Raw genomic sequence first — 22,103 nt, forward strand, 5'->3', positions numbered from 1 at the left:
GTGGAAAGAACAGGTTATAGTTTATTATTAGAGATTTCTTGGAGGAAGAAAAAATGCTACTTTATCTGTTATGAAAGAGTTTGATTTTAGTCTCAGCTACAGTGATAACCAGAAAGCATTGGAATAGGTAGACGACATAATACCAATACGTTTTAAGTTTTAAAAAGCACGGGGGGGAGTGCCCCTCCCCCCCCCCAGCAGATCATATAATTATCTCTTCATCAAAATCATTATTCTCTAGAAAAAGTTGCGGCGCTTGTGCATTCATTTTACTCAACGTAACATAATTATTACTTTTGTTTGGGATCATATTTAATTTATTCCTGAAAACATTATTTCACAGATTTTTTAAGCAATAAATCAAAATTCGTTCATTCTTAAGTTTAAGACAAGGGGGTAAAGATTCAGTAGAAAATTATATTTTGACTTTGAGGTGAGTAATCAGGTGCTTTGCGAATGGTTATTATGATGCTTTTGTTAAATAATACGAGAAAAATGCCTTATTATATAGTAACAGCAGAAAAATTTAAAACAACACAGAAAGAGGAGATGATTATTGATTTATGTTTATATTGCAATGGTTGCACGAGAAGAGTTTACAAATATAATTAAAATCCTGATAATAGGATATTTTCTGCATGCTTTAATACACAGATGTTTGAAATTCAATTCAATTTTATTTAACTTAGAAGTAAACTTTTAAAAATAATAATGATAATATTAACAATGGGTATAATATTAAAAACTAATATGAATATAGATATTAGTAAAAAATAATCAAGAAATAGACTCATTCCCAAATTAGTTTATTTTAATTGTTCGAAAAAGTGTAATTTCAATGAATTTTTAGGCAACATTTTCAATAAAAATGTGGACAGTATTAACTTCTTTGTTTCAAATCTTCTTAATTGTTGTGAAGGAAAGCCCAAAAAAACTATTTAATCCAATACAAAATCATCAGAGCTCTGCAAATTATTTTTTATCGTTTCTCTCAATCACCGATACAATCAAATTTTGTTTGTTCCTTAATAAATTGCAGCTTGTATTTATATTGTCATTTTTAAATTCGTTTCAGTCCCTGTGACTCATTTCAGTGGTATCTTCAGATTTTTATAGTCTTTAGGTCTGACTAAACTACACCGTACTAGTCTAGTGTTTAGTTTCCTTTATAGTCTACTTTAACTTGTAACTATGTAAGTGTTACGCAAGCTCACGCTTCGTCATAAAGTCCGTAAAGCACCCCTGTTCTACCAGTATTCACCCCTGAGAAACTCGCGTGTTTTTTCTTCAGTTTTCCAGTATTATTGTCAAGTTTATTATTTGTGTTATATTTTTGCTGATTATCGTGCTAATATTGGAGGACTAATGTGGTAAATATCTCCTTTGAATATTTAAATTCTTTTGTATGTTTTTTTTGTATGATTATATACGTATGTTTTCTAGCTTAATGCTTCAGTTTTTAACGCCTGCGACATGAGATGGTTTGATTTATATTGGATGAGTTGTATTGATCATGTTCCTCAAAGCTTTTCTGTAGTATAAACAAGTTTTATTCTTTTAAGGTTGAAGATCTGTGCCTCAATAAAACTTGAAGCTTTCCTGTCTTTGATTCATTATGAAAAGGAGCGAGAGTATAGGATCTTACGGTCAGGCCCGACGAAATACAGCACGGTAGTTGTCTATTTATTATTAGGTCTATAGGAAAAACCGCATAGTAGCGAAACAGTAAGTCAGCTAATCCTTAATCTTCTTCTTCTTTCATATTAATGCTTTGCATGTCTGTCTCTCCGTTTGTATCCAATAAACGACTAACGGCTGAACCGATAGGGCCAAAATTTTGTGAGGGACCTCACATGGCCCCCGGAAAGGTTTATGGAAAATCAAAATTGGAAGAAAAAAATTCCTGGAAAACAGTTGTTGAAAATTCGCTTATTTGAAAGAAAACGAGTTTTTGCCACAATCTTCGATTTTCTAACCCCAATTTGTTTGGAACCCTATGTCCCAAACCCTTTGACCGAACAGAAGTTATAGTTTAAAATATTAACGGTCTACAACCTCAGGTTCTAAAGATATAGGGATGAGAAAATCAGAGTTTAATGCAAAAAACTCAGTTACTTTGAAAATGATTTAAAATTGACGACTTTCAGAATAGCTCAAAGCTGAAATTATTTACATGAAAGGGGGCGCGAAGAGTCCCAAAATCCTAGTATGTATAAATAAGTATTTCTTGTTTTTTAAGTAGACGAAACTGAAAATAGTATAATTGACATTTCTTTGTGCACAGCTGGTTTAACATGGACCTGCACTAAAAAACTTTTATTTAAGTGGGATTAAATAAAATTGTTGCATAGCAAAAAGCAGGTTTAAAAAAAGAATGCGATACCTTGTGTGGTAGTAGCACGTACATGATCATAATAAACTAGACCCTGAGGCCGAATTTAAAGAATTTGAGCCGCGGCTTAAATTTAAGCCGCGGCTCAAATTATGACGGTTCCACTTAAATTTGTATTAATTTTTTCAATACATAAGCCGGCGCTCAATTGAATTTGTTTTTGGGGGATTTGAAACGCGGCTTAAATTCATTAAATTCGGACACTGTTTGTGGTTTAAATCACTGCAGGGAAATACTAATCAAAAGTGCAATTAAGTTTCGTTGTCAATCGAAAAACAGTAGATTTGCCACAAACTCAAATTTTGTAATCCTTATACCTTTGTAATTCCTATTATATTTCAAACTTATATTATTTGATCTAACAGAATTCAAAGTTTGAAATATCTAAGGTTTACGACATAGTGTGGCAAAGATATAGAGATTAGAAAATCAGAGTTTGTGGCAAAAACTTAATTCTTTTGTTCAAGCTTGTTTAAGACAGCATTCCAAATATCGGACTGTAGTGGGCAAATTGTTCATGAATTTTTATAAAAAGAATCTCTTTCCAAAATCTTATGACCGGGGTTTCAGAAAAGTTTTGAAAATGGAAAGGATGAAACAAAATAATTGTCCAATATCAAAATTCTGCGTTTAAACATAACAATATATCCATTTAAGTACTAGATTAGTTTTAGTGAAAATTCGTGAGTTAATCCTATTGCAATTTAGTGTATCTATATGCGCGCACTGAGTTGAAAACTTTAGAATGGTGGAAATCAAGATTAATGAACTCCTGATTTTACTAAACCCAAGATTATTTTAAAACGCATTCGATATCCAAGAAATAGTTAAAATTTTAACCAATCAAAGTGTCATGTTAATATGTACTTTTTAACTTTTGAAAACCCGGTTTTGATTTCTTGTGTTGATGATGTCTTATGAATTGAACTAAACATCGATTGAAGAACGAACGTAAGTTTTGGAATAATGTTTTTAAGACTAACGTTCAAAATGACAATAGTCCTAAAATATGTTTTTTAAAATAATTTCATATTAACATGATTAAATTCATATTTTTTTAAATGCTCTAAAAGTCGGCTTGTGAACAGCTGACTTTAATTCAATCGGATATTAGTCCAATCGATATAGCATTGTATCTGTAATTGTTATAAACGTAACTTTTATACAGTAGAAATATCCAAATAGAGGATTATAAGAAGAAAATCAAAAGTGTGTACATTGGATAATCAGATTAAGCGATCGTGATTAAGGATATCTCATTCTAAAGTTGTCAGCTTTGGAATTCTATTGAATTGCTTAACAGCTGGTGTATAGCATGATTTAGACATTGTATCATTCTTGGCAGTTTTCAGTCATTAGTATTTTCTGTTATGTCACAAATATCATTTAAAAAACTGAAAATCTGGCTTTATAAGATTTTTATCATGCAATTAATCCTTTGCATGCTGATGATTGTATAGCACATATTCACGCAAGTACATTTACTTACGTTTATAGTTAATCAGTAAAATTATATTTGAATAGGTTTAACATTTTTATTTCAAATTTAAACTTTCTTTGTCAGAAAGGATTAAAATTTGTTTTTTAAAATTTTCAAAATGATAATTAAACAAATTGGAATAATAGAAAGGTTAATAACAGGATAAGTTTCAGTTTGATTGCATATTTAGTTTTTCATCATAAAATGTCATTGAAAGTTTCGTCCAGGCCAATAATAAAGAATTTTGTAATCAAAACTCAATTCCTTTCTTTGACAATAATAAAAAATTGAAATGTATCTAATGAGAATGTTTTAGCTTTGATTAAATAAATATTAGAATAAAAAAGTAATTGATAAAATATAAAAAAAAACTAGAATATCCGAATCCAAAAACGTAAGGTATTCAAATGAAGGATTTTCGTGAATTGTCCTTTATATTAATTCAGTATTTTATAATGTTCATAAATGACATTAAAAACTTAAATGCTAGAATAATAATCATATTAACGGTTACCTTTCTTTGAAGTTAATGTGAAATCCAAGTTTACTCTAAACCATCGTTTAGAATAGTTACCCTTTTGTTTGCAGATGTCTCAATGATATTAGCTAACTACAACTATGTGCGACAAATAGTTGAATGCTCGAGTTTGTTGCCAAAAAATTGTATACATTTTTCTTATAAATATTTACTTTATGTAAAACTAAAGACATAGACAGTCATAGTCTTTGTTTGAAATATAAAAGTTTTACACCATCCAGTTGCAAAGATGTGATAATTATAAAATAGAGTTTGTTGAAAAATATATGTTGAACTAATTTCGCATTTTTTCGCGAAACAGATTGAAGCGAAAAAAAGAGAAAAAAAAACGAAAAATGTTCGCAAGCGAACGAAATGCGACGCCTATGATCTAAATAATTAATATTGTTCAAAAAGACTATATTTTTTTACGACCAGGAAAAAACAATTAGAATTGACTGTTATAACTGGTACAGAGATATATAATAGAATATAATGAATTAATGAAAATATCTGCTTCAAAGTAATGGAATTGAATAGATGTAAAGAAATATTTACATCAAATTTACAAAATATTGAAAATTGAAAACTATTCTAATTCCTTTTCAACCTGATGGTGGAAACCTTTGATATTTTAAACTTAGACTATTTATTCCAAACTCTAATTTTCTAATCCCTATATTTTTGCAAGCTGATTGTGTAGACATTCGATATTTCGAACTTAGATTATTTGATCTATAACTAATAGTCATAGTTTGAAATATCTAAGGCCTGAAACATTTGGTTGCAAAGATATAGAGATTAGAAAAATAGAGTTTGTGGCAAAGATTCAATTCCTTAATAGTTTGAAATATCAAAGGTCTACAATGTCGGGCTGCAAAGCTAGAATAGGTGTTCACCCAACAACCACAAAGCAGAGTTAAATCAGGAGAAAAGTCTGTTAAATTAAAACCTGAACCCGGTTAAAACCCGTGCATTGAAAATGTTATTACGACGTTTTTACAGAGTGTTTTAAAACTTAAAGAATAGTATTAAAAACGGATTAAAGTCAGCTTTTTAATTTTAAAAAAAAGTAGCGATCAAAAGCGCTTTTTTATCGCATTAAGCCTATACCCCCTTTCATTTTTTGCGAACACTCCCTTTAAGAAAGTGAAGGGTTTAGGGTTACCCACAAAGGATGAGACTTCAGAGACGATTGTACGGAATTTATTTTATCCGTTTTCTTGCACCTTGCTGGCTTGTTTCTGTAAAATCATTTACTAAACAATCAAAATACTCAACTAAATGCAGAAACCAAAAATCAGGTTTTTAAATCGTCATATTTTTGGTTGTCTGTACAATCTCATCCTTTGTATATAACCCTGTAGATAATAATTTTCATATTTAATCATAAAATGCCTTTGACACCCATTTCAATTCAGAACCCCATCTGGCTGGGTGTACATCACAAAGTGTATCCTGTAAAGAGCTTTCCTAAATCTCAATCTTTACTTTTTTCAAGAATATTCCTTATTTATTAATTTAAATTTTCCAAAACATCGTGTAAAGAACCTTTACCTGGAAATCAAAATGTTTTTCTATCTCTTAGATTCAGCAAAACACACTTGTGATGTTTCATCGTGGATAATTAAAAATGTCTTTTTATCACACAATATAACGTTACATACAGTACAGGGGTCCTCAAAATACAGTGGAATACAGGTTTACGACTATAAGATATATGCTTTAGAATAAAATATTGAATGTTTAGAATAATGTTTATGCAGATGTTATTGTTTTCATTGATGAATTTTGAAAGCTATGCAACGATCTTGAAATATTACTTGGTTTAAACCTACCAACTTACTTTTTTTGTAGCCTGGAAATTAACATTTCAAAGATGATTCTATAGTTTCAGTTCAGAAAGATTTTTATTTAGCAAAATTTATTTTATTTTGCGCCAGATTGTGCATATAAAAGTTTAATGAGTACTAGATTAGATTACAGGGATAGTTAAAAAATATTCAACATAATTGTTTCTCAAAACTCTTGATGTTTTATTTATCGTTTAGAAAGGAAATTATTCTTGCTACAACCCCCTGATTTTGAAATCCTTATACCTTTTGCAACTCGGTGTCATGGACATTTTAAACTATGAATTCTTATAGAATGAAATATCAAAGGTCTAAACCATCAGGTTTCAAAGATAAATAGGTTTGAATTAGTGGCAAAAACTCATCTTGTTTGAAATTGAATATTTATAAAAATAAACATGAATATGTCGGCTATAATCTAAAGAAAAAATGAAATCATATATTTTAAAATTTTCTGTTTACATATTCTATAGCTTAAATTGTCATAATGTTGGTAAATAATTAAAGTCTGATGTTTGTCTAATATTATTTTTACATAAATACAGAAGAACATATTTATAAATATAATATATTTCATATAATCCATTAAAACAATAATATTTGTAAATGCTACATGAAAAAAGCCACTCTCATAAATACAATTCAGACACAATTGTGTAATTTAATGTTGGTCCTCTTATGTGAATACAGTTTTAAGGAAACATTTGTCATATATTTTACAATTATTCAATTATTTTAGATATGTCACTTTTTTGAAGATATCCGAAGTTCACATCAAAAGGGACTTTCAAGAGACACAAATCTTATTGAATTTGAGTTAAAAAATCAACTAAGTCCCCAAATCAACTTATAAAAAGATCTTGGCTGCAAGCTACCCTCTGGAAAAAAGGGAAAAAAGCTTAAAGCATGACAAAGCACAATTTTTTTATCCAAACAAAACTAATTTTCCCNAACTGAGTCATGTTACCATGAACCCCATAACCGAGGTATTCAGTACACGTTTAGTAAATAATTCTGCCTACTAGCGCCATAAAGAATGAGGTGAGTAAAGATGGAATCAATCCATTAACACTGTTACATTGATCTAGAAGACAGTGGCACAGGGTACCAGTTGCTTCTGTCGTAGCATACTGTGCATCTACAAATAATTGATTTATTGAATGATTGATTGACTAATTCATTGATTGATTAATCGATTAATTTATTAATCAACTGATTAATTGATTTATTAATAAACTTGTTATTTGATTTATTAGTTATCTCATTAATTTTAGTTATTTATATGTAAATTAACTGACTTAATTCATGACTAAATGCTTGATTTATTGATTAATTGATTGAATAAATGAATATTGAGTTGATTTCATCATTGATCATTTAATTGATTGAAAATTAATTGATTGATTAGTTGAGGTTGTCAATGAATAAATTTTCACATAAAAAATACTAAAATAATATTGTTTGGCATTTTTTAAAAAACCTGCTTGACACTCTGATGCTTCATATATTCCACAATCTCTGACAACCACCCTACCTCCATCAGCATTGTACCTTAATTAAAATATAATAATCCCGACAGTCCAATTAACTAAGATAGTCAAAGAACGAGCATAATGTTGGCAAAAGATAATTAAAATATGTAAAAAATATTGTTAATTTGTTAAATTCAATATGGTTTCCAACGAAATTCGCGAAAATGAACAAACAAAACAAAATTCGTTCAGCTCGTTCAAAATTTTCGCGAATTTCTATGTATTTTCGACCTTATTTTCGCGAAAATTTCTTCCATTTTCGCGAAATTTTTATTCAATTTTTGTTCGATAAAAATAAAGTGTTGCCCAATTTCAAATAATCTGAGGAAAACAGAAATTTCTCACTTTATTGATTTAAAAATCGTATGTATGAAAATTTATAAAATGAATTGATTTGTTTATCAGTGTTTTTCTGCATTTCTATATTAACATCTTTTAAGTGTATCCTGTTATTGTTGGATCTTGAATATACAACGCACAAAGGAAGATACTTTAATGAAAACCTAGCTGCAAATCTTTAAACCTATCACGGCTGAGGGGGGGGGGTGTTTTCCACCCCCCACTGTGGTTTTTTTCTAAATAACTTAAAAACGGCTTGCATTATAACGCTGACACTTCTTCACTTTTTCAACATCATGAATGGGGTGGAGGACAGTCAAACGAGGTGTCAGTGCAGTGTTTCAAAAAAATCAGAAATGCACAAAAACTTTTTTTATTATTTAAGCTGCAGGGCAAAAATTTATATATTTGAAAAGCCCTTGAAAATGTAATATAATGTGTTAAATATTTTTCAAAATTAAAAATAATTATTTTTGAACATTTTTCCGACTTACTTTTAATTTTTATTTAAAATAACCCCTTGCAACCCAACCATTAAGATTAGAGGTCTTTTTTTAATGAGCATGCCTTGAAAAGTTGGACTAAGGACATGTATCACACTCCACTATATTTCAACTCGTAAGGGCAAATCAAAGGGGGGAACACTCCCCCCCCCCTCAGCATATATTAGACAAATATTGCCCAGCCTTGATAGGGTTAAATATGAAGATCTGAAGATTGAAGTTGGCTTTCCTATCTTGAAATGACTGAGTATCATGTTTGATGTGAATCTTTGGTAAATAAAATGTGAGTTAAATTTTCTTTAAATATTTCTGCAACGACTGCTATGTGTAAGGGATGTTAAAATCAGCAAATTTAGTTGTCAACTTTGACTTCAACAGTTCTTAAACAAAAAAACGAAAATTAAAAAAATCGTAATTTCTATCAAAAATGTTAGTAAAATAAAGTTATTATTTCGCGAAAATAGGTTGTTGAAAATTTTTGCGAAAAAAATACGATTTTAATTGAACGAAAGGTCGAAAAAAGACCTAAAAAGTTGTGCATCCGACCTACCAAAGTTGTGCATTCGACCTACTAAAGTCGTGCATCCGACCTACCAAAGTTGTGCATCCGACCTACTATAAGTTGTGCATCCGACCTACAAATGTTATGCATCCGACCTATAAATTTGTGCATCTGACCTACAAAAGTTGTGCATCCGACCTACTAAAGTTGTGCATCCGACCTACTAAAGTTGTGCATCCGACCTACTAAAGTTGTGCATTCGACTTACTAAAGTTGTGCATCCAACCTACTAATGTTGTGCATCCGACCTACTAATGTTGTGCATCCGACCTACTAAAGTTGTGCATCCAGCCTACAAATATTGTGCTTTTTTCAATGAGGTGCGTATCCGACTATACAGTGCATTTGGACTAACAGCAGCTTGAAGCTGTTTAAAAACTACGTTTGGGTAGGTCCGAAGTATTGTAGGACGGATATAACGTTGGTCGGATGTAATACAATTCGAAAAACCCCTAAATCTTGAAAAGACTTCATCTAGTGTTCTATCTGTATTGTTATTAATCTATCTATTACACTTACCCGTCAAACTTCATGCATGATTTCTCGCAGGTTATAAAATCTGCTTCTTCGGGATCGGAATCATAGGGTAGCTTGCAGATATTAGATCTGCCACAGTAATGACACTTTATACCTCCTTAAAATTACAATATTAAAGGTACTGTAACTTTGTAAGCCTAATTTCAAGTGACCATTCTTGCAAAGATGGCATTGCCCAATTCACAAAGATAACCTTAGAACAAAATTATCTCATCAACGATTTCTCGTTTTTCAAACTTGAAAACTTTTCAAATCTGATGATTCCTGAAACCACAGTTAAAAATGATCAGTTGCCCAAATGATAAACATTGATATCTAATTGATACTTTACCAGACAAAGCTCTTTAGGGGAATGTTATTGTTAAACGGTAATTGTCATTTATACATAGAGGGTCATGTTGTAAACATCCCTTTAAGTTAAAAGAAAAAGACAGTAATGACACTTTTTACCAAAGAGAATAGAATATATATTAGAGGGGAATTTACTAGAAAAAAATAATGTTAAAAGAAAACTAAATTATGAAATAGACTGTTTCATAATTGACCAATGATCATTTAAACATAGACTCATATGCCTTTCACTTTACAAACGATGATTTTCCGTTATAACTATAAATCAAATGAGTGACTTGCGCATTTTTGCTGCAGGTAGGCAAAGTAGGAATTCAAACTACAAAATTACATCCTAAGCTGATAATAAGCAGAACCAATATCAATGATTGAATGAGGAAATGTTTAAAGTATAAGATATAATTCAAGTTTAAAATAATAATGTTTTATTTTGTTTTAAATATTTTGTGTTTTTTATATCTATACCTTTTTACAGCATTCGGTGATAATCATTAAAGAAATATAGATTTAAAATTTATTTTTAAAAACTACAGTAGGATCAATAAAATGATGGAATAGGAAGACGACCGCAAACTCAATTTATTATTTTAAATGATCCAATGAACATAAAACATCTGAACTGTGCAGTGAAAACAGACCCATATATTACTTTTACAAGTTTGTAAGCTAGTGGTAAACCTATTTGCTTTTTAACAAAAACAAATGCAAAAAAGTTTGCTTAAACGTCGTCTTCCTAAGCCAGAGTTCTATATGTTCCACTGTATTCTCATCTACCTGTCTCTCCCGTAGGTATAAAGCTAGCCAGGAAAACACAAAGAATTAAAATATAAAATTTATTTGAACTCATTGCGTAGTTTTCTGTTCCCCTCCTTCACTAGCCAAATAAAAACATTTTCCTTCTAAAACATGAAGAATAATTATAACGTTTTTTCAAAGATTAAAAAAGCAACGATTTCTAACAAAAACCGCAAATAAAAACTTTCAGTTTGTCTTTCAGAATTTGTGTTTATACAACAAATACAACGCTTAGCAGATTAAAATTTTATAAACAACTAGCTGAAGGGCCCGGCGATGCCCGTGACAAAAAACTTGAAAAAAATCACCCCCCGGCCACCCATGAGTGTCCACAACAAATTTCAGTCCAATCGGCCCAGCCGTTTGGTCGGCTAAAGACAACATATATATATATATATACAAATGTCTTGTTTTCTTATATAGATTACTAATTAACAGTGCTCAAAAACAAAAAGAAAGGCAAAGTTATTATCAGAATTCTGGCAATTATTTTGGGCATACAACTCTTCAATTTTGGGGTCACTTTAAATAAAATATGTTTTCTCTTCTTTAGCGCTGCAGAAAAATTAAAATTCAATAAAAACAAAGTTTTGTATAACTAGAATATCATGGTGCGCTTCGTTCCCAACTTCTGATTCAAATTTTAATTGATGCTCAATCTATCAGCACTTTCTCTTAAATAATACAATAACAAAAAAATTGGCGAATTTGCAATTTTTTATTCCTGGTTTTTCAAAATTTATGAAAATTAAATTTTTTGGAGATAAATTTTTTAATTCTTAACATTCATAAACATTCCCTGGGTTTATATATGAGGCCCCACAAAAATATTGGCCGGATCGGTTTAGCCGTTTTGACATTTATAGGATTAAAACAAATAAACAAACAGACAAGCAAAGCATATGTATACTAGGCTTTTAGGGCGCTTCATGTCCATCTTCTATATCAATTGTGAACATCTTCTCTTTGTGTACATTGTAAAACAAAAACAAAAAAAATATCGCGGATTTTCAAAATGTTCAAAAATAGAATTTTGATGGAGGCAAATTTCTGAAAATTCGATCATACAAAAACCTTCCTTGGGGTCACACGAGGTCCGACAAAAAAACTGGGCCTGATCGGTTCAGCCGTTTCTTGGATAAAAACAAACAAACAGACAGACACCCAGACAAACAAGCAAAGAATATACATAGATATAGATATAGAAGAAGAAGATGGTGGTTTGACTGAGGCCTTGGTTAAAGTGTCTATATGTCTATGGAAAGCTTAAATCACAGAGATCCCCCTACCAACCAACCAACCAACCTACCAACCTACCTACCTACAATCCAACCAACCTTCCTACCTACCTACACAACCACTACTATACCAACACAATATTGTTTCCATGATTTCATAAATATTAACTTTCTAATATTACACAGATACACATACTGAGATACACACTTTACAAATACACATGCTGAGATAATCACGTTACAAATACACATACTGATATACACACTTTACAAATACACATACTGAGATAATCACTTTACAAATACACATACTAATATACTCACTTTACTACACATACTGAGATACCAACTTTACAAATACACATACTGAGATACCAACTTTACAAATACACATAATGAGATACCCACTTTACAAATACACATAATGAGGTACCAACTTTACAAATACACATACTGAGATACCCACTTTACAAACACACATACTGAGATACAAACTTTACAAATACACATAATGAGATACACACTTTAAAAAAACACATACTGAGATACCAACTTTACAAATACACATAATGAGATACCCACTTTACAAATACACATACTGAGATACTCACTTTACGAATACACATACTGAGATACTCACTTTACAAATACACATACTGAGATACCAACTTTACAAATACACATACTGAGATACTCACTTTACAAATACACATAATGAGATACCAACTCTACAAATACACATAATGAGATACCCACTTTACAAACACACGTACTGAGATACCAACTTTACAAATACAAATAATGAGATACACACTTTAAAAATACACATACTGAGATACTCACTTTACAAATACACATACTGAGATACCCACTTTACAAATACACATACTGAGATACTCACTTTACAAATACACATACTGAGATACTCACTTTACAAATACACATAATGAGATACCCATTAATAAATACACATGCTGAGATAATCACTTTACAAATACACATACTGAGATACTCACTTTACAAATACACATAATGAGATAAACACATACTGAGATACAAACTTTACAAATACACATAATGAGATACACACTTTAAAAATACACATACTGAGATACAAACTTTACAAATACACATAATGAGATACCCACTTTAAAAATACACATACTGATATACTCACTTTACAAATACACATACTGAGATACTCACTTTACAAATACACATACTGAGATACTCACTTTACAAATACACATACTGAGATACCAACTTTACAAATACACATCTGAGATACTCACTTTACAAATACACATAATGAGATACCCACTTTACAAATACACATAATGAGATACACACTTAAAAAATACACATACTGAGATACCAACTCTACAAATACACATAATGAGATACCCACTTTACAAATACACATAATGAGATACACACTTTAAAAGTACACATAATGAGATACCCACTTAATAAATACACATACTGTGATTCCAACTTCATATAGAGGGAAACTCATAAAACTATGGACATTTAAGCAATCTTTGTGTATTTGAATTGAGGATGGTTTAAAGCAATGTAGGTTAACCAGTAGCTTCAAATCAAATTTTAAGTAAAAAGTTTTGTGTAGTTTGTACACTGCACAATTTCTTATTAAATGTTGCAATTCATAACTTGAGTCTAAAAGTCGTCATTATATTTCACAGTTTCATGGGTCTTGAAAAAACACACTTAAGTTTTTCGAGTAATATGTGCCTATTTTGGCGTTAAAGCTTGGTGGTAATCTAATATTATATACGAGATGCTCTGTATCCTCAGATTAGATTAAGTCTTCTGTCTAGAATATATTCTTTTAAAGGTTTATTAAATGAAGTAAGTTCAAATTCCGTACACTCGTCTCTGATGTTTTATCCTTTTTTGTTGTAAAGGGTAGCTGAAGATTGTGTAGAACTTAATTCAAGTTCAAAAGATCAGATTATTAAAAGAATTTTGAGATAATAACATATTCTTCGAAATTACGAAGATATTATTAGGAATAACAAAATTTGTTACATCCATCATTCTGTTAATAATTTCAAAATATTTTTTGTAATTTTCAAATGCTATTCGGAACTTAAGCCGTCCCCCCGATTTCGGTTCGGTAATTAGTTCGACCCCCACCACCACTTTATTCACATACATCTAAACAGTTTGTTTTTAACCTTTGTTACAGAAACAATCTCAAAAAATAATAATTGTCTTAAAACACTTTTTTAAAAAGTGAATATTTACAAATTATCTTTTTTTCCATCTGATAATCCATGTCCATTTGACAGCCCAAATTTTTATTTTGAATAATCTTGTTTGTTTGTTAATTTTCTTGTGATTTTTAACAAACATTTTTTTTTCGATTTTGATGGTTATTATATCGTTAGAACTGACGAGGGTCAACCCAGACTGAAATATATTTTCAATAATTTTTACTCTACAGAGGTTTGGTCCATCACCATCACCGAATTTTAAATTTACCTGAACCCTGATGGATCCTATAAATTCCTTATAAAGTAAATACTAGAGGTTTAATAAGAACTGCAACGTACATAAACTCTTCGTCTTTATATTCCAAGGTTTTCTAATTCTCACTGTATGTAAAATATGTACAATAGATTGATAGCTTTAAATTAAAATTCAGTTTAAAAATGAATGAGGAAACAGAGATGCTTAAAATAATTTTCCTGTTTATTTTAGTCATGTTAGGATAAAAAAGTGTTTCATGATATTTAGAGAAAGTTTGTTTCAAATTATACAAAAGTTATTTTATGTTTCTTAAAGATTGTTTAAGTATAAACCAAATACAGGTTGTCATATTAGATAGTTTAGGGATTTTAGAGACGAATTAAAAAATCTAAAAAGAATAAATGAACATTTTTTTAATACTTACTGATTTTATAACAAAGGAAAAATTTTAAAATTATTTTTCCCCTTTTTTAAGCAGTTCAGATTGGGGTTTTGAGAACAAATGATTATTTTTTACAAATTTTTGTTAATTCTGTCGATTTTTTACTCTTAGATCCTGATTCGTGGATCCGCATATTTTTGCGGATCCGATGGAGCTGGATCCTAAGCATTAATAAAGATATTTATTTCCGTAAATCCTGAAAAAGTAATCTGTTAAAAATGTATAACAAAGCTCTCGGACCTACACAGAACCCTAACACAAATATTCACCTCTCCTTCATTTTTTTATTTACCTTTTAACGTATCATACGCCGCATAAATCTTAAGTTTTCAGGGACCTGGACTAGACATTGAGCTCTCCGGGTTTCCCGGCACTGTAAAAATCATAGAATTCATCAATGTGTTTTTAACCCTTGTATATGTATTTACATGTGCCTAATAAAATATTTATTTATTCAATTATATAAGGGTTTTTGAGGATAGAATCATAGAGAATAGAATATATATTAGAGGGGAATTTACTAGAAAAAAGTGTAAAACGGCCATTTTGTTGTACTGTTTCCATACTGCAGGTATACTTCACATATTTATGCCATATTACCTTTTGGGCCCTGGAATATCATTTTATAGAAAATCTAAAATTACTGTTAAAAGAAAACCAAATTATGAAATAATTAATATAATTGACCAATGATCATTTCACATAGACTCTATGCATTTCATTTTACAAACAATGATTTTTTGTTATAACTATAAATCAAATGATGTTTTTTATTCACCTAATTCATTATAAAGTTTATTTAACAGTTTCAAATAAAAATAAAAGGATATATTTGTTTTTGGACATGTCACTCTATAAAAATGGTGGCTCACTATAAATTTCTAAATAAATGCACAATTACCTTTGTGTTAATACAAAAGTAACCAATAGTATCAGACCAAGTAGTCGTCTCATTTTGCTGTTTAAATCCGGATTAACTAATCATCAAAATAATAGTTTTAATTATTCTACATGTTATCCTTTAGTACAAAAGAAAGCAGTTGCGTACGTGGTAAAATAATAAAACTTTATTTGATTCATTCTTATGTTTTCTTAAGAGTTCTAGAACTAGAACGTGAAACATTTAATACATCGTATTTTTTAAGATAATTTTGTTGTATGACAATCTAAAAAATCTCTAAGTTTTTGAAACGGAAAAATGAAAAAAAAAAACTAAATTTTAACACTTTTAAGATGAAAAATATAAAAATTTTATTCTTGGATTTTATTAAACAAAATTTTTCAAAAGTTGTCTTGCTCAAAAAATAAGTATTCACTAGATTAAAAATGTCTTCTACGTAGGGTTTCCAATAGGAAATTTCAAGGCCTTCAATTGCAGACAAGTAAAACCCCACTAGCGTTGGAAACCCTACTTCTATCATCTATGACATTGGCCAAATAAAGTCATAGAATAAACTGCATCCAGTGCATTCTAGTCTTAAACTTCATTAGAATCAGAATCAGAGATGATAAAAATTATGTCATCTGTAATAATTACTTAAAAATAACTTTATTAATATAAAAGTAAATAAAAATCTGACAATTTATTGCAATATTAATGTAAAATCAAATAATCAACCTTTAATAATGCTTTAGAGTGCAACTAAAGTGATTTATTAGGAACAAAAATATTTAAATATTTAAAAAATGTTTAATATGCAAGATCAAATAACGAACTAAAATGCGCAGAAAATATGAACAAATGGTCTCGGTAAAGACAAAAATAACATTTTAAAAAAATTATTTAAAATTGGTTAAATTTTTCCAATCTGAAATACGAGTTTACATTTAATATACATTGTTTGGCTAGTTTTGATGTATTCCATCGATGTTTTTCGAGGGAGGGGATGGGGGGGTTGACATCTTCACAACAGCTAACATTCTAGCTTTAGAATCCTTTCCAATCTGAACCTTCGGTCTCATCTGTAGTCAAATATTTTTATTATTTATTTTTGAGGGATGGTTCACTGATAAGGTCACCGAAAAGGCTGCGACTTCAGAGACGACTGTACGGAAATTACATTGTTGATTCCTTGCAACTATAAACTTCTTTCTCTTTTTGTTGATTCATTAAATTAAATGTTATCTAAAAATTATTCACAAGAAGAAAACTGAAGCTCATCCTTTCTAGGCAACCCAGTATTTAAAAATACGCCTTTAACGCCATTTTTAGTTGTGAAAAACAAAAGTTTAACGGTTTGTATTTTTTAATTATATGATAAAAATATATTTTCCTGTATGATCCACTGCAGTACACCTTATTCCAGACCTAAATTCACATAGGTTTAGAATTTTATTTAAAGGGAACTATAGACTTCAAGTCAAGCGAGTAAATCATTCCAAACTCGAATTTTATGTCAAACAAAAACAGCGTGCAGTGGAGGAAATTGAACTAGTGAAAACTAGTTTATTAAATTGTTTTAATAATTATAAATAATTGATTGTAGAAATACCTCAGCATTGGTGTTCCCTTCCCCTTCCCTAGTACCCTAGCTATAATCTCAAACTCGAGATTAGTTCCATCTCCTGCCGCTAGATGTAGACTCTCTCTTGTCACTTTATCATGGAGGGCCTAGAACCATTTGGAATATATTAAACCGCCATTTTGTTTTATTGGACTGGCATATTTAATATTCAATTTTTTTTTAAAGGAAATGTTGACGTTTTTATAAAGTGACCCTCTATTCAAATAGAACCACACACCGTTGAAAATTCAAGAAAAAACACCTTAATTTTTTCTTTGGAATATATTTATATGTAGTCAGAGTCTACTGAATTATAATCTCAAGTTTCAGAAAATGCCACCAAGGGAATTGTGAGGAAATCCATTTTAAAAAAAACAAGTGCATTTAAATTTTAAAAATCAAATATAAAAGACCTTGATCTGCTTCTTTTGTCTTTTTTAAAGATATGTTTTCACCATGATTCAAATTTTGTAACTTTTCTTTAACAGCTGAAAGACATATTGCAGCAAAAAATCAAAGCCCTAAGTGAACTTCCTGACTTTTAGATACAGCATGAAAAAGGTTTTTTTTTTATGTGATTTATACTAATTCAAAAAGACTCTTTTAGGCAGTACTTAGGCAGTCATACAGTTTACATAGGGTTTTGATTTTTTGCGCTAAAACGTGTCCTAGGACTGCTTACGAAAATTTACGAAAATTCACAAAAATTGGGGACCCTGCCATTTACACTTAAAAAAACAAACAAGCTTGTTTAGGCCAAGTTACATTTTATTTTAGACCTGAAAATGCACTAGATTTCTACAATTTCGTCAAAATGGATTTCCTTAAAATTCCCTGAAACTTAAGATTATGACTGAGTAGACTGTATATAAATGTATTCCATAGAAAAAATTTAGGTGTTTTTACTTGAAACCTGATGGTTCATAAAAAGCAGTGTAACCATTTAAGGCTTTATCTTCGTAACAATGGCCAAGATATCGTTGTTTTTCTTCATAAAAGAACTGAGTTTTTATCACAAACTCAAATTGTCAAATCCCTGTATCTTTACAATCTGATTTTGTAAACCTTTGATATTTCAAACTTAGATTATTTGGTCTAACAGAATTCATAGTTTGAAATATCAAAGGTCTACGCCATTGGGTAGCAAAGATATAGAGATTAGAAAAGTAGAGTTTGTGACAAAAACTCAGTACCCTTGTCAAGTTACTTCCTAGTCTCTGCACTTAAAAACCCGCATAATAAATTTTCATATATAAAACTAGGTTACCTTCTTTCCTGCTTCATTTTGGCTAGAACTAAGGAATTTTAGATATAATTTGACTTGATTTGATTTAACGATTGATTGATTGATTAATTACTTATTTATTTGATTGATTATTAGAATAATATCATACCTCGTAACTGTGATTAACTTGCAGGAATCCAAGCTAAAAATAATAATAAAGTTAGAAATATATGTCAATTAAAGAATTATTCATCTATTTAAAATATAATTATCAGTCAATAAAAGAATTGTTTATCTATTTAAAATATTATTATCAGTCAATAAAAGAATTGTTTATCCATTTGAAACATAATTATCAGTCAATAAAAGAATTTTCCATCTATTTAAAATATAATTATCAGTCAACAAAAGAATTGTTCATCTATATTTAATATAATTATCAGCCAATAAAAGGATTTTTCATCTATTTAAAAAATACTTATCAGTCAATAAAAGGATTGTTTATCTATTTAAAATATATTTATCAGTCAATTAGAAGGATTGTTTATCTATTTGAAATATAATTAACAGTCAATTAGAAGGATTGTTTATCTATTTAAAATATAATTATCAGTCAATTAGAAGGATTGTTTATCTATTTAAAATATAATTATCAGTCAATGAAAGAATTGTTCATCTATTTAAAATATAATTATCAGTCAATTAGAAGGATTGTTTATCTATTTGAAATATAATTATCAGTCAATTAGAAGGATTGTTCATCTATTTAAAATATAATTATCAGCCAATGAAAGAATTGTTCATCTATTTAAAATATAATTATCAGTCAATGAAAAGATTGTTTATCTATTTAAGATATAATCATCAGTCAATAAAAGGATTTTTCATCTATTTAAAATATACTTATCAGTCAATAAAGTGATTGATGCTAATTTGAAAATACACATTATAACTATTTTTTGTTATGGAAACATATCCCTGGCTGGCTTGACTTCAAAGTGTTGCAACGCCTTTGCCTTTGATTTCACCTGACTAACTCACTTATAATTTTTAGTAACCCTAGTATACATCTACACTTGCTTTTAGTCTTAGTTTGTTAGAAGCAATTAGAAAAACTCAGATTTTTCTTCAGAGCTTTGGAATACTATCTGACATTATAATCATCGCGTTAAGACCAAAAAGCCTACTTTCGATAATTTCTTAAATTTTTACCATCTAAGAGATAATTCACAAAACTGACGATGGGAATCCTTAAAAAAGTATAATTTCCGTAACAGGTGAAAAGATAAAGAAGATGTAAAAAAATCTTTAAAATATTTGTTCGGGTAAAATTTCCTCAGTAATTAATACGTTGCATCAAAACATCCCTTATTTCCCAAATTCAGTGAAATAAACCTATAAAAAACACTAAATACTATATTAGCTTGGGAACCCGGCGCTGCCCAGGTTTACTAAAAGTTACTCCCGCCGTTTACCAGCACTTGAACGATTTTACCGGGAAAATAAATTTTCGCTATTAAAGTCTACCCACTCAACTTAGAATCTTAAAACCTTAAATAATAACATTCCCGTGGGTCTCCCGAGTTTCCTAATCCAAAATCGAGGCAAATAGGTTTACGGGTTCCTGAGTTATGATCGGACAAACAAACAAAGATTACAACTTTACATATAAGGATACTGGATAAAAGAGATTTTTAATTAAAAAAAACATCTATGAGAAATAAAAACACAAAGCTTCGGTATACCTGGATTTCCCAGGATGTTTCCGACCTTTTCCTCACAACTATCTCGTTCTCTTTTAGATTATCCTCCCCCTCACTGAAGTATTATATAAAAAAAAAAGATTACAATAATCTAAAAAAATGGAGCAAAAATAAATCTTTTATTTATTGCGACGCCCGTGTAATTTTTGAAATGTCCAATTGTTTAGTTTTTGTCATCCCCATGCCCTAGGGAACTCATGGGTTCCCTAAAAAAGTAGGTTAATATTATTGACGATCAACCTTCATACAAAGTATCATGACCTGTAAGTAAGTAAGTACTTTTGAACATGTTCTCTTTGTAAACATTGTAAAACAAAAACAAACAAAAATTTAGAGCATTTTATAAAAAAAAATACGTTGATTTTCAAAGTTTTCAAAATCTAATTTTGTAAGAAGCAAATCTATATATAAATTTGGCTTGTCTGTCTGGGTGTCTGTCTGTTTGTATACAATAAACGTCAAAACGGCTGAACCGATCGGGCTAAATTTTTTGTGGGACATTACGTGACCACAGGAAAGGTTTATGAATGATAAAATTTTTTTAAAAATGTGTTTAAAGGTTTTTAATTTTGTAAAAAAATTAAATTCTTGAAAATCCGCGATTTTTTTTAAAATCCGCAAAATTTTCTTCTTCTTTGTTTTAAAATGTAAACAAAAAGAACATGTTCACAATTTAAATAGAAGATGGGCGCGAAGCGTCCTAAAAGCCTAGTCTATATATAAATTTGGCTTGTCTGTCTGTCTGTTTGTTTGTATCCTTTAACCGTCAAAACGGCTGAACCGAGTCCGATCGGGCCCTGTTTAAAAGTTTTTTATTTTTGTAAAATGTTGAAAATGCGCGAACAAATATTATGAAAACAAATTTTATACTCACAAATAAAGCCACAATTAAAAGTTGAAATAGAAGATGGGCGCGAAGCGCCCTAAAAGCCTAGTTTTCGAAAATTTCAGCATCCATAAACATTTCCTGGGGTCACGTTAGGTCCTACAAAAAATGTGGGCCCCATTGCTTCAGCCGTTTTGACGTTTATTGGATACAAACAAACAAACAGACAGACGAGCAAAGTATATATGTGAGATAAGATCTGCAAGAAGCCCCATCTTATTCAATCCAGACCACCTACAGAAATATCCGACCACTACCGGTAAGATAAATCCTGAACCAGCCCAGGCCCCAGTCATATAGAGTAAACACAATAAAAAATAATCAATTATTAAAGAGAAAATGACATATGTGTAAACCGAACATGGAGGGTCGATAGAAATTTAATTTACAATAACTTTAATCTATTTCAATTTCACACAATTTCAACGTAAATTCTTTATCATCAGAGCAACCCCCCATCTTCTAGATTAACCTGAAGTGCACATGATGATCAGGATTGTGATGATGTTGATCATGCTGAACTGCTTCAGCCATTTTGATTTCAAATTCTAGGGAAACAAGAAATTTTTTTTTAATTCCGTTAAATCGATTAGTTTTGAAAATCAGTGAAATACATATCAAAATAAAATAACAGTGAGACCAATGAAGCAGTGAAATATTAGGACACTAATTAGATTCAAATTATGATTAA

General features: G+C 30.0%; 1 protein-coding gene across 1 annotated transcript; it reads right to left on the reverse strand.

Annotated features, from left to right (window-relative positions):
* Positions 1-7,199: 7,199 nt before the first annotated feature.
* LOC111700331 (uncharacterized) lies at positions 7,200-10,985 on the reverse strand. Its single transcript, XM_023471214.1, has 4 exons — positions 10,841-10,985; positions 9,698-9,812; positions 7,723-7,793; positions 7,200-7,380 (listed from the first exon to the last, which is right to left on the reverse strand). Exons 1-4 carry the CDS (start codon positions 10,911-10,913, stop codon positions 7,244-7,246), a joined length of 396 nt encoding a protein of 131 aa, XP_023326982.1. The 5' UTR covers positions 10,914-10,985; the 3' UTR covers positions 7,200-7,243.
* Positions 10,986-22,103: the final 11,118 nt, after the last annotated feature.

The sequence above is a fragment of the Eurytemora carolleeae genome, unplaced genomic scaffold (genome assembly GCF_000591075.1).
Source record: "Eurytemora carolleeae unplaced genomic scaffold, Eaff_2.0 scaffold88, whole genome shotgun sequence".
NCBI lineage: Eukaryota > Metazoa > Arthropoda > Copepoda > Calanoida > Temoridae > Eurytemora > Eurytemora carolleeae.

What these genes read in the sequence shown, in the direction of transcription:
- LOC111700331 (XM_023471214.1), bottom strand. Translation starts at nt 10,913, where the DNA reads ATGAGTTCAAATAAATTTTATATTTTAATTCTTTGTGTTTTCCTGGCT. An exon ending in TATACCTACGGGAGAGACAG is followed by an intron (nt 9,813 to 10,840) that starts GTAGATGAGAAT and finishes TGTAATTTTAAG; the next exon opens with GAGGTATAAAGTGTCATTAC. An exon ending in TCATGCATGAAGTTTGACGG is followed by an intron (nt 7,794 to 9,697) that starts GTAAGTGTAATA and finishes ATTTTAATTAAG; the next exon opens with GTACAATGCTGATGGAGGTA.